At 51.9% G+C, this 12475-nt stretch overlaps 1 protein-coding gene across 1 annotated transcript in view; it reads left to right on the forward strand.

Annotated features, from left to right (window-relative positions):
* Positions 1–12475, forward strand: part of Sned1 (sushi, nidogen and EGF like domains 1) — a 58708-nt gene that overhangs the window by 41776 nt on the left and 4457 nt on the right. Inside the window, exons 17-29 of the mRNA XM_021159208.2 lie at positions 755–868; positions 1512–1625; positions 1929–2042; positions 2546–2659; positions 2969–3265; positions 3480–3663; positions 3855–3967; positions 4667–4948; positions 6104–6248; positions 6320–6402; positions 7210–7305; positions 9565–9681; positions 10181–10268. Of these exons, the coding sequence (XP_021014867.1) occupies positions 755–868; positions 1512–1625; positions 1929–2042; positions 2546–2659; positions 2969–3265; positions 3480–3663; positions 3855–3967; positions 4667–4948; positions 6104–6248; positions 6320–6402; positions 7210–7305; positions 9565–9681; positions 10181–10268 (1861 nt within the window). The remainder of the gene's footprint in view (positions 1–754; positions 869–1511; positions 1626–1928; positions 2043–2545; positions 2660–2968; positions 3266–3479; positions 3664–3854; positions 3968–4666; positions 4949–6103; positions 6249–6319; positions 6403–7209; positions 7306–9564; positions 9682–10180; positions 10269–12475) is intronic.

A 12475-nucleotide genomic window follows, 5' to 3' on the forward strand; every position in this document is an offset into this window, starting at 1 on the left:
GCCAGCCATGGCTACATAGTGAAATCCTGTCTCAAAAAATAAATTTTAAAAATAATTTTAAAGAGAGAAAGAAATGACAGACACAGCATTGGTGTAGAATGGGGGGGGGGCCACGAAAGGTGATGGGTAAATATCGCTCTGGCTTCTTGTCCCAATGTGGCCAGTCGATTTAATTCTTTTTTAAAAGTAATTGTATGTATATGAGTGTTTTGCTTATGGGTGTATACTACATGGGGGCCTGAGGAGACAAGAAGAGGGTGTTGGAGCCTCTGAAACTGACATTACAGAGCCACCATGTGAGTGCTGGGACTCCAACCTGAGTCCTCTGCGAGAGCCATATATGACCTTAACCACTGAGGTGCCTCCAGCCCCCACCATTCATTTACTTAAGTGTGAAATTAGACTTTTCTCAAAGTGAACATTCAAATTCAGAAGCACAACTTCCAGGGAAAGCAGCATACGGTGAGCCTACAGACAGTCCCCCAAACATGCTGGTTACATGTGTGTGTGCTATATACAGAGACAGCAGGATCCTTCCAAACCTCACAGCTGAAGGATGGAGCCTTTGAGAGGTTGGGGGGCAACCTAGTCATCTCACAGGCACAAGCCAGGCTCGAGAGCTCTGAGGATAACCCTGGTTTAGCTTCTTTACATATCAAGGCGTATTGTAAATTTTCCCAGAGCTACTTCCTATCCATTTTCATCTAGATTAATAATGGCCATCTTGTTTTGTTCTTGGGGGGTCTGTCCTTAGAAGTAGATGAGTGTCGGTCTCAGCCATGCCTACACGGAGGCTCCTGCCAGGACCTCATTGCTGGTTACCAGTGCCTCTGCAGCCCGGGGTATGAAGGAGTCCACTGTGAGCTAGGTAAGAGGTCTGCTGATGGCATTGGGCTTCCCCAGCCATGGCCACCTTGTCACTCCATCTTTCCCCAGGACAGAACTCTGTCTAAATAACCATCCCACTCACTCTTGGGGCCATTCTGCTAGCCAGGGGAGATTTTAAAAGCTCTCTGTCCCCTCTTGCCCTGGAGACTGAGAGCTCATCTGAAAATCATTGGCCTGGCATCAGTCAAGCCTAGGGGGTGGGGCAGAGAAGATGAGCAGGTCACAGCCCTTGACATCTGGTACTGCCATTACAGGAGGGAGCAGAGGCCTGACCAATATACAGCAGGGTAAGACCTGCATCCCTTGTGCCTGTATGGGGCTTGAAGCCCCAAAACAGAGACCCCAGCTTCTGGAAGGGCAAAGCTTAGGAGCTGTTTCCAGTTGTAATGCTAGGGAGCATGGAGCATGCACAGAAGCAGCTATGAGGATGTTAGGTGCTGGAAATGGGCAGCAACCCAACCAAGGAAGAGCAAGTGGATGTGGCAGAAGAAAGGCTGAGGTCCAGAGTAGAGTGCCCAGGCACTGAGGGCTCAGGGCCTTGCTGATCATTAGGGAGCAAATAGAATCCTGGGGGACATACAGGAGGTTCCCATATGAGTCAGTGCCATCCCCTGTCTGTGCAGAGACAGATGAGTGCCAAGCACAGCCCTGCAGAAATGGGGGCTCCTGCAGGGACCTCCCCAGGGCTTTCATCTGCCAGTGCCCTGAAGGTTTTGTTGGAATCCACTGTGAAACAGGTAGGGTTCTTTCAGGTGGGTCCCACAGAACCTGGGCTGCTGGGAGATCAGAGGGGAAGCAGGAGCCATCCTCTTGCTGGACAAGCCACCCAGAGAGAGAAACTCCCAAGGCTGTGGTGACCCGGAGGGAGGAAGGAAACTGGGCGGGGGGTCCCTGAGAGCCCCTCCTACCCACAGGTGCGCCATACCCCTCTCCTGGCCATTGCTCCTTGCCTCCCCCCTATCCCTTCTTCCCGCTGTCCTCTCCTCCCTCCCCCAGAGTCCCTCCCTGCAGCTCGGGCCAACCCTTTGGGTGTTCTCCAGAGGTGGATGCCTGTGCCTCCAGCCCCTGCCAGCACGGAGGCCGGTGTGAGGACGGTGGTGGGGCCTACCTGTGCGTGTGTCCAGAGGGCTTCTTTGGCTACAACTGTGAGACAGGTAGGATGTCTTTGAGGGCCTTCCTTGGCTGTCTGGTCTCCTTGGTACCCTGTTTGCTGCCTTCATCTTCCTCCACTTCCACTTCCAGGAACACATGCTCAGTCTGCAGCCTCATGCCCACCTTGACTGGCTCTGTTGTCCCTGGACAGGCTGGGCTTGCATCCCCAGAGCCCCATACTTGGTCAGGTTTTTCAGGACACAGGCACCCACAGCAATTTATCCTTGCCCATAATGCCCAACACCAGAGTGTTCCTGGTCAGTGTTCTAGTCTCTCTATGAAACAGTCTCTCTAGTCTCTCTCTAGGTTGGAGCACCAACCTAGAGCCAGGTTTGTTTTGGCCATACAGTGCCTGGCAGGCAGCACTTAGCTTAAAAGGCAGAAAGAGATAGCAGATGCCATGACACTACCCCACCCCTCCCCCACCCAAGTCACCTATGCCAACAAGAACCCAAGGTACAAGAAACTCCCCTAACTCCCCCCTCAATGTTATTTCCCCCCTCAGTGAGTGACCCCTGCTTCTCTAGCCCCTGTGGGGGCCGCGGCTACTGCTTGGCCAGCAACGGGTCCCACAGCTGCACCTGCAAAGTGGGCTACACAGGCAAGGACTGTACCAAAGGTGAGGGCCAGGAGCTCCGGGAAGGAGGATGGAGGAGCAAGGGGGCCAGAAGGTAGGCCAGGGACCAGGCGGGAAAGATGGGCAGACAGCTGCTGACCTAGGTCCCCTTCAGAGCAGGGAGGGGGTGTCAACAACCACCTATGTAGAAATGCAAACCTCCAAAGGGCCATGGTCACCCAAATGAGAAGGCTCCCTGCTAGGAACGACCTGGGTAACCCAGGGCCAACCTAGGTGACTTGACTGGGAGCTACTCTTTCATGCTTAAAGGCTAACCCCTCTACCTCCTTTGTGTTTGGTGCAACCCTGAAGAGCTCCTCCCACCAACAGCCCTCAGGGTAGAAAGGGTGGAGGAGAGTGGGGTCTCCATCTCCTGGAGTCCACCCGAGGGCACCACGGCCAGGCAGGTGCTGGATGGCTATGCAGTCACCTATGCCTCCTCGGATGGACTGTCCCGGCGCACAGACTTTGTGGACCGAAGCCGCTCCTCTCACCAGCTTCGGGCCCTAGCAGCCGGCCGCACCTACAATATCTCCGTTTTCTCAGTCAAGAGAAACACGAACAACAAAAATGACATCAGCAGGCCTGCAGCACTGCTCACCCGCACCCGTGAGTTTCTGAGGGTGGCCTGGCCCTGGCTGCCCAGGAGAGGACCCTGTTTAGCAGACAGCTCTGTGTGTGGGCTGCCTTTCCTACAGGGAAGGATGCAGTAACCAGAAGAGTGGATGAGAGAAAGGCTAGGGTGGGAAGGAGCAGGCACTGGCTGGGAGGTGAGGAGCAGGTGATGCAGGCAGCATCAGCTGAGTGGTTTACTGCTCTGCAGGGCCCCGCCCTATAGAAGACTTTGAGGTCACCAACATTTCAGCCAATGCCATCTCAGTGCAGTGGGCTCTTCACAGGATCCAGCATGCCACTGTCAGCAGGGTCCGGGTGTCCATCCTCTACCCCGAGGCCTCTGCGGTCCAGTCCACTGAGGTGGACAGGAGTGTGGACCGCCTCACATTTGGGTAAGAGAAGATGCCACAGGAATACAGGTCCCAGAGAGTGTTCTTTGTGTACCTGCCTGCCATCCATCACCTGAGGAGGGTGGGGCCTGATCTGACCCTCACAAAGTTGGCCAGGACCACTATCAGCAAAATAGGACTCCTGGTCATTTAGAGCTCCTAGATGCTCCTCTCCTCCTGTCCACTTCTGACAGGGACCTGCTGCCAGGGAGAAGATACAGTGTGCGGCTAACCACCCTTAGTGGGCCTGGAGGAGCTGAATATCCTACTGAGAGCCTGGCTTCAGCTCCACTGAACGTGTGGACCCGTAAGCAGACAGGCAGTTTCTGCCTTCAGTACTCTCTCACCTATGGTACCCTGTAGGCTAGGACTTCCTTCCTGGCATCCTATCCTGCCCAAAGTGTCCTTACAGTGTATACTCAGTCCTTGACCTCCTTGAGACCTCTTTATTTGGATGGGCAGAGGGAGAAGAAGCCTTTTGCCAGAGACATTGTTCAAGGCTGCCCCAGCACCTGAATACAGCAAGATTTCCTCAGTATGCCTTCCAGAGAATACATCAGAGTTCAAGGAGCAAGCTGGGATGATGTCACTCAGGGCTTTGGGGTTATGTGACCAGCCCACTCTGGCTACATTTCTTGGTATTACTGGTCCACGTGCTCTTTCTGTCGTATGAACTGTGAGAAGGGAGTATGAGAGCAGAGGGGATTTACACAGCAAGGATGACTACTAGGTCAAACTCTGTGCCTCCCAGATTCAGGACTGCCTGTCTGTGGCTCAGATACTTGGGGAGGCATGTTGGAGGCATGACCTAGCTTCTGCATACAGGATCTCCATGCTACCCCCCGCCCCCAGATGACAGGATGGCAGCATTGACCAGGATGACAGTGTCAGCAGTAACCAAGGCTGGCTTCAGATGCAGCTCCAAGATCCCTTGCAGACCTTAGATGATGTTCCACCAGATGCCCTTTGACCTCTTACCCCCTCCTTCTGTTCATTCCTCATCCAGGGCCTTTGCCACCAGCAAACCTGACTGCCTCTCGAGTCACAGCTACCTCTGCCCATATGGTCTGGGACACCCCCGCTCCAGGTATCTCACTGGAGGCTTATGTCATCAATGTGACCACAAGTCAGAGTACCAAGAGCCGCTACATCCCCAATGGGAAGCTGGTGTCCTATACAGTGCGTGATCTGATGCCGGGTCGGCGGTACCAGCTCTCAGTTACAGCTGTGCAGAGCACAGAGCAGGGCCAGCTGCACAGTGAGCCTGCACACCTCTACATCATCACCTGTGAGTTCCGGGACAGGAGGGGGCTGGGGAGTTGTTGAAACCTAAGCTGTTGTTTGCTGCTCTCGGGGTGTGGTGTCCTTGCCCAGAAGAGGCAGCATAGACAACTTGCGTGGGCCACTCCTGGGAACAGAGACCTAGGCATAAGGGTAAGGAAGGACAAGTGATAGCACGAGTCTCATCTTATTGTTTTGCCAGTCTAATCCCAGCAGGCTTAGCAGCAAATACAGGACCTCATCATGAAAGAGCTACCAAGCAGGCAGGAAGGCAGGGGCCCAGGCCTGACCCAAAAGGAGCCACAGGGCATGAGCACTGGAGAGAAGGGCAAGAGACTACAAGTGGCTGGGGAGGACAGGAAGGAACACCTGAACAGAGGACAAAAGCAAAAGGCTGCGGTGTAGACATTCAGGTGGCCACATTATCAACCTCAGTCTATTCCTACGGGTGACAGGGTACTCTACTGGAACCCAAAAGTGCCCTGCATACCCTTTATTCTCAAATCTTACATGAGGTGCCGTGCGAAGAGTTTCGGGAGTGCAGGGAGCAAAACTCAGTGAGAAGACAAGCAGAAGGTACACAAGAACAGACAAGACAGCAGGTTCTCTGAGTAGGGCCGATACTCTCCGAGAGAGTGAGGCTCCACTCCTGGCCTTCCTGGTCCCCTTCTCCTTTCTCATCCCAGCCCATGAGGCTGCTTTGTGGACATGACAGTGAAGGCAGAGTTTATATGCTATGCTAATTCTCAGACCCAACCCTGCCATTCTACCAGCTGGGCTCCAGGCATACCTGCCAGGTAAAGACAGGTGGGTCTCCCTATGAGCCTATCACAGTCAGGAGGAGGCAGGTAGAGAAGGAAGGAAGTCACCTAGCTTGAGATGCTGAAGGGCTGTGATCCACAGTCTAACCTCCACTTAGTAAATCAGGACTCTGCTGGGGAGTGTGGGGAGCTGACCTTCCAGGCCAGTGTCTGTTACAGCATAAATGCATGGCCTCTGCTTAGAAAGGTATAATAGGTGACACAGGCTTCTTAGGCAATGTGCACCCCTCTCTGCCCCTGCCTAAGCAGGGCTGGGTGTGAGCTTCCCCTTCTGCAGTGGGGGCAGATACTGGAACACTAGGCAACCTAGTTGGTGGCTACTCCCCCTTCTTTTTTGGCAGCCCCCAGGGATGGCACCGACAGACGCTGGCACCAGGGAGGACACCACTCACGGATGCTCAGAAACAGACCAGCCCCTGTGCGCCTGCCTGAGCTGCGTCTGCTCAATGACCACAGTGCCCCTGAAACACCAACTCAGTCACCCAGGTACACACCCTAGCCCCAGCCCTGGGTTCCTAGTCTGCACTCAACCCATGACCCTCCTGCCCTGTCTGCAGGTTCTCAGAGCTTGTAGATGGAAGAGGAAGAGTGAGTGCCAGGTTTGGTGGCTTGCCCAGCAGAGCACTAACTGTGAGATCACGTGCGTATTGTAAACTTCCTGGCACCAACCTGGTAGCAACCCTAGTGGCCTCACTACCCTTGCCCCTGGCATAAAAGATGTTGAGATCCTTAAAATCTGGATTTAAAGGTCGCACTGGCCAAGTCCTGGCTCTACTAGCAACCTCAATCCTGGCCGTGTGTGAGGTTTAGACTTCTAGGGTAGCAGAAAAGGTTCCTGCCATCTGCTTACCAGGTAAAGGGCAGTTCCCAAGTCTGCCTGGGAGAAGCCAGGTCCCTAACCTCATGGGATTCCCTAGCTCTATGGTGACTGAATGCTCAAGTGCAGAGAGCAGAGGGAGAGTAAGGGAGTGGGCGGGCAGTGACAAGAGGGGACACCAAGTCTAGATGTGAGAGAAGGGATCCCTGCAGGTAGGCAGGCTGAGATATGGAGTACCAAGATAGGGATCACCAGACAAACGGGCAGAGAGAAGTTCTGCAGGGATGGAGGGTTTGCAGCTGGGGCCAAGAACCCAGATGGCTGAAGATGCTGATGAGGAAGAGAAACCCCTGTCCCCACTCCTCAGAGAGCATGACTGAGGGGAAAGGAAAGGAGAACCTGACCCTGGGCAGGAGAGAGGCCCAGACATCAGCTGTACAACAGTGAGGCCCCTTAGGAAGCAGCTTCAGGAAAGCAGAAACCACGGCTTTCAGAGGGGCAGGGAGAATAAGGCCCAGCCTCAGCTGGGGGACAGTGCTGGAGCCACAGTGATTATTGCCAGTGTGAGAGATCAATGGGTGGACAAGGGCATGAAGCAAGGGCCATGTGGTTACTCTTAGCTTCTCCTAGAACCCACCACTCCGGTGCCACTCAAGAACACAGAGGCCCCTGAGCAGGTCCGTCTGGCCCTCCAGCTACCCAAGAACAGCAGCAAAGACACAGAAAGTAAGTCATGTGCAAGGGAGGGAAGGGGGCTAGTGGTTCTTCATAGTTACCACAGCAAGAAACGCCACAGTGGGAAGCTGGGAGGCATAGGGTCTGCCCAGGGGCAGTTGGCACCCCAGCTGGGATGCAATCCCCCAGTTCATGAGTGAGAGACCTGAGAACAGGACACACCCAGGATCTTAGAAAGGCTGGTCTATCCTCCTTATTTCCAGTAATCCCCCTCACCTTGCCCCTCACCCACCCTGGGGATCCACTTCAGGCCACCCAGCTCACTTCTTCATAGAGAAGGTACCAATTCAGGTGGCAGTCAGTGAAGAGTGGCCACCGAGTAAGTCCTGGCTTGAGGAATGCCACCCCAAGCTTGGCCACATGTAGGGCTACTAGTAGCCTGGACTATTCTGTGCCCACATAGCACCAGGTGTGTTTCCAGCACCTCTAGCAAGCAGCTAGCAGTGCAAACAGATGCTCCTTCAACTGTCGGACTCTTGCTCTGTCCCTCTAGGGATTATGGGTTAGAGTTTCCTAGGGCCCAGAGGTCCTTCTTCCTTCTGAGTCACACCAGAGACTTAGACTGTCTTCCCCTAGCCCCACAGAAGATCAGAGTACATGGCAGAAGTGTAAACCCCAAGGTAACCTCACCTGGAAAAACTGCCCTGGAAGGACACCTATTAATATTAACGGTATTACAATGCCAGAGGTACAGAGGGCCCACTGATCCCTGAATTCAGTATTCTCATCAACCTGGGACCCCTGTGCCAACTCTTGACCCTGCGCACACTGGGAGGGTGGTTGTGCATGCTGCAGCATCAAACACTCCTTACCAGAGCTTGTGCTGCTGTTTGAGAGGATAAAGCAGGCTCACTGGAGACTGTGAGTACCAGATGTCCCCTCTCATAAAGTCCAGAACAGTCTGTTTTCCCTGTGGAGTCAGTCTCCTGGGTTCTATCTCAAAAAGTCCAGGTGGCCTCAAGGCCACTGACATCCTGCAGTGGGGCACATTTCAGTGCTATCACAAGAAAAAGAATCCCTTAAGGCCTCAAACACAAAACTAATCATGACCTTTGGTTCATGACACACCCATGCTGTCTGTCCATCTGTTTGCCAGTTTGGTTGTCTTTGATAATTCTGGAACCTGGCCCATGCTAGAATCTGACAGGAAACTTTGTCTTGTGGGGTTTTTTTCTCCTGGACTCTCCACATGGCCCACCTCGATCCTGCGCTCTGTCTGAGTCCTTAGTCTTGGAATGAGTCACACATTACAATAGAGAGAATCCTCTGTAAGGACCACACTTTTATCCCAGCTCTCAGTCACCTGACTCAAGTGTCCAAACATGCATGGGTCCATCCTGGGCTATCTCCTTTGTTCCAACATTTTCCCTCCTGTGAGCCATTTCCCCCACCTTAATGCCAGTGGCCTTGGTGTGAGTTTATACACTGTAGGACCTCTAAGGAGTCTCAATCTTTCTTTCAACTGTCCTTCATTATCTGTATGTTGGCTGTGCAACAGGGTACTGGTACACAAGCTCCAAAGGCCATGCGTGCCCATGGACATTTATCAGCCCTCACATGTAAAGGATCCTTCAGCTGGACATAGGATGCCAGGTCTGGACTCCTCTCCCCACCGTCATCTAGTGTCCATTGTTCTTGTTTCCTTGTAGGTCATCTGATCCTTTTCTCTGGAAGAGTAGGACTTTTCTTCCTTGAGTAAAAGTGTTATCTGTCCCCCAAAAGGCCCTCGGGAATCCCTAAAGCACATTAATGCTTCCAAAGGTTGTCTCCTCACTGAACAACTTTCCAGGTCAAGGTTGTGCCTTCAAATCCCAGGAAGAGTCTATGGGGAGGAGGAAGGTTCCCACAGCAGCCATCCTGGGATGGAGGGACCTCAAGGACAAAGTGAAAGAGCAAATGCTAATCTAGATATTTAACCTGGTAGGAAGAGTCATATTCCTGATATCAAAACATGCTATAGTTTGACAGTGTGACACTCCTTAAGAGAGTCTAGAAAGAACCACATATCTATTGTTAAATGATTATGACGAGGGGACCAAGTCCACACCACAAGGAATAGTCAGTCTCCGGAACAAGCAGTTGAGACCCAGTCCAGACCCAGTCAGCACTGTTCGCAGCCCGCACCAGTGTCTGGCAACAGGAGGAAGGCAGGTTTGCCGCTGCTGTCCTTGTGTATCACTAGGGGATGCAGCCTACAGTAGCAGCAGGCTTCTCTGGACCCTGAAGCTGATGGTGCTTTCCTGTTTCCAGGTACCCCTGGCAGCTGTTCAGAAGATGCCTGTCAGAATGGAGGCACCTGTGTCCCAGGTGCCAATACCCACAGCTGTGACTGCAGGCCTGGGTTCAAAGGCAGACACTGTGAGCTTGGTAAGTCAGAGCTGGCTACTAAGGGGGTATTGGCCTCAGGGCAATTGTGGTGATAGCCTGGGACTTGGCGCTGAGATGCCCAAAGCACTGGTTGAGAAGCACTGCAGAATAAAGCCTAGGAAGTCAGGAACTGGGGTGGTGATTCCAAAGCAATATCTCAGAGCCAGACCGATGAGAGGGACAACAGATTCAGTGGCAGGATCATAGGCTCCTCAGAACACATTTGGACTGAGTACCCAAAGCGTTAGAAGCTCCAGGAAGAAACAAAAGAATCCTGAGGCCACATGAAACTTAAAGAAAACCAGCCTGCAGATGCTGAACACCCTACCCTGAAGTAAGGCCCCAAGGCCAGAAAGGAACTGGCACAGATCCACAGGCTCATACACAGATCCACAGGCTCACACAGGCTTGCAAGTGCTTCCTGGAGGAGGGGCCTCACTTGAGAGGTGGAAAGAGCCTCTGCCTAAGAGCTGCCCTTTCTTTCTCTTTTGCATCATAGCCTGTGAAAAAGTGCCCCGCCCCTGCACACGGCTGTTCTCTGAGACCAAGTCATTTCCTGTCTGGGAAGGAGACATCTGCCACCATGTGTAAGTCAGTTCTGTCTCTGTGCCCTGGTTATATCCTAATGTTTTTTATTTAAAGAATTATTTATTTATTTTATGTATATGAGTACTGTAGCTGTCTTCAGACACACCAGAAGGTCCCATTACAGATGGGTATGAGCCACCATGTGGTTGCTGGGAATTGAACTCAGGACCTCTGGAAAAGCAGTCAGTGTTCTTAACCGCTGAGCCATCTCTCCAGCCCTCCAGTTGTGTCCTTATTACCTGAGGAAGGATGGAGACTTTAGACACTGGCTTTAACCACTCCTATCTAAACTATTTGCTCAGCCCATGCAGCCAAGAGTTGACTGAAGAGAGCATAGGCTGAGTCCCATGAATGGAAGCCCACATAGCATTCCAGGGCCTGCCTCTCCTCCTTTCCTTAAAGCCAAAAAATCAAACAGCACACAAGAACTTCAGTCCCAGCTCTACCATCAACCCGCCATGATGTGGCCCTGGGCAAATCATTCTTGCCTCAGTTTCTCGATCAGCACTGGGAGGAAGGACTGCTTATCGAATCTCTTGAGACCTTCCTTGCAATAAGACTCACTTTGTTTCAGTGCTTGCCGTTCCAGTACTGGATTGTTCCAGGCACTCAGAGGGCCAGATGCTCACATCCTAGATAAGGATGGCCATCACAAAGCACATCTGCTATACAGTGTAAACAACATCAGGAAGTGCCCAGAAAAGAAAGAGATGAACATATGAGATGAGAGCTAGGGGTGGAGGGAACTGAACTAGGCTTCATGGGACAGGGACACTGAACAGATATGGAGGAGATGGGGCTATTAGAATGTTCCAGACATCAGGTATATCTGTTACAAGGTCCTGTGGCAGGTTATACCCAATATGTCTGAGGAACAACAGAGGTCAATAGAGCAGAGAATGTGAAAGCAGAAGAAAGAAGAGTTCCTGGGATCTTGGAGACCTTCACATGGGCTGTGGTATCTGTTCTCCAAGAATTGTGGAGCTCCTGAGGGGCTCTGTGCAGAAGGTGATGTGTGACCACACTGTACGGGCCACTCTGATGCTCCTCAAAGGAAGAGGAAGCAGATGAAAGAAAGGAGGGGAATGGCAGGAAGCTTGTGCAAACGTGATGCAATGCTAGGCTTCGTTAGTCAGAGAGGCACAGCTAAGAGGCCCTAATCCATATGGGTTTGCGGAGGCAGCCTTGACTGTCACCCTGGACCCACAACAGCAATCTCATGTTAGTCCTCTGGCTTCTGGCTATTCTGGTTATACCAGAGCCTGCCTCTGTGTTAGATGCCCCTGACATGTGAGGGGAGTCCTTCATTCACCAAGTTTTTTATCCTGTTCTTGTAACCTATATGCATCTTTGAAGAGACTCCCCTGTATCTAACAGATAGGTGGCTCTTGCTTGTATTCAATCTGACCTGTCTTTCATTAGAGTGTTTAGATAATTTTACACTTATCATAATGGGTAATGTGGCTGGGTTTAAATCTATCACATCACATATTGTTTTGTATTGTTCCATCTGATCCTTATTGCTTTTTCCTCTTTTCTGGCTTATTTTGGTTTGCTGCCTTGTAGATTATACTTGTTCCATTTTGCCAGTCACTCTAGGATTTACAGTGCACACCTTCATCTTGTCTCCACTTACCTTCAGTTTCTTGCAGTAAATGCCACAGCACTGTCAGCCAGTGGTCACCACTCAGTGCCCAAAGCCTTGCTTTCCCACACTCCTGTGTGTAAGTTTAGGATTCCTCCAGTATCATTCGCCTTCCCTAGAACACTTACTGGGACATTTCTGAGGACACAAATCCATAGATGATGGTTCTCTCATTTGTCTTAAAAGGTCTTTGATTATACTTACTTTGGGCATAAATATTTGCTAAATATAGGATTACTGGTTGACAGTTACAATTAGAATTGTCACTGTGACAACATTCATGGCATACACAATGTGAAGAAAAGCTCACCGTTAGCAGTTTCTGTCCATGCTCGTGTAGTGGAAGAGAACTCCTGTCTGTGGGATGGTACCACCCACATCATGGCATTCTCGTCTCAGTGCTGTCTGCAAACACCCTCAGACACAACCAGAGATGTGCTCACTATGCCCTGTGCTTCTTGGTGCCATCGTGATGAGAGGATTGGCCCTCCCCCTGCCCTGCTGCCGTCTGGCTGCCCAGTCTTCTCCCTATTGTGGCTACTTTCTGATTCCCTCTCTATT

The sequence above is a fragment of the Mus caroli genome, chromosome 1, assembly GCF_900094665.2.
Source record: "Mus caroli chromosome 1, CAROLI_EIJ_v1.1, whole genome shotgun sequence".
NCBI lineage: Eukaryota > Metazoa > Chordata > Mammalia > Rodentia > Muridae > Mus > Mus caroli.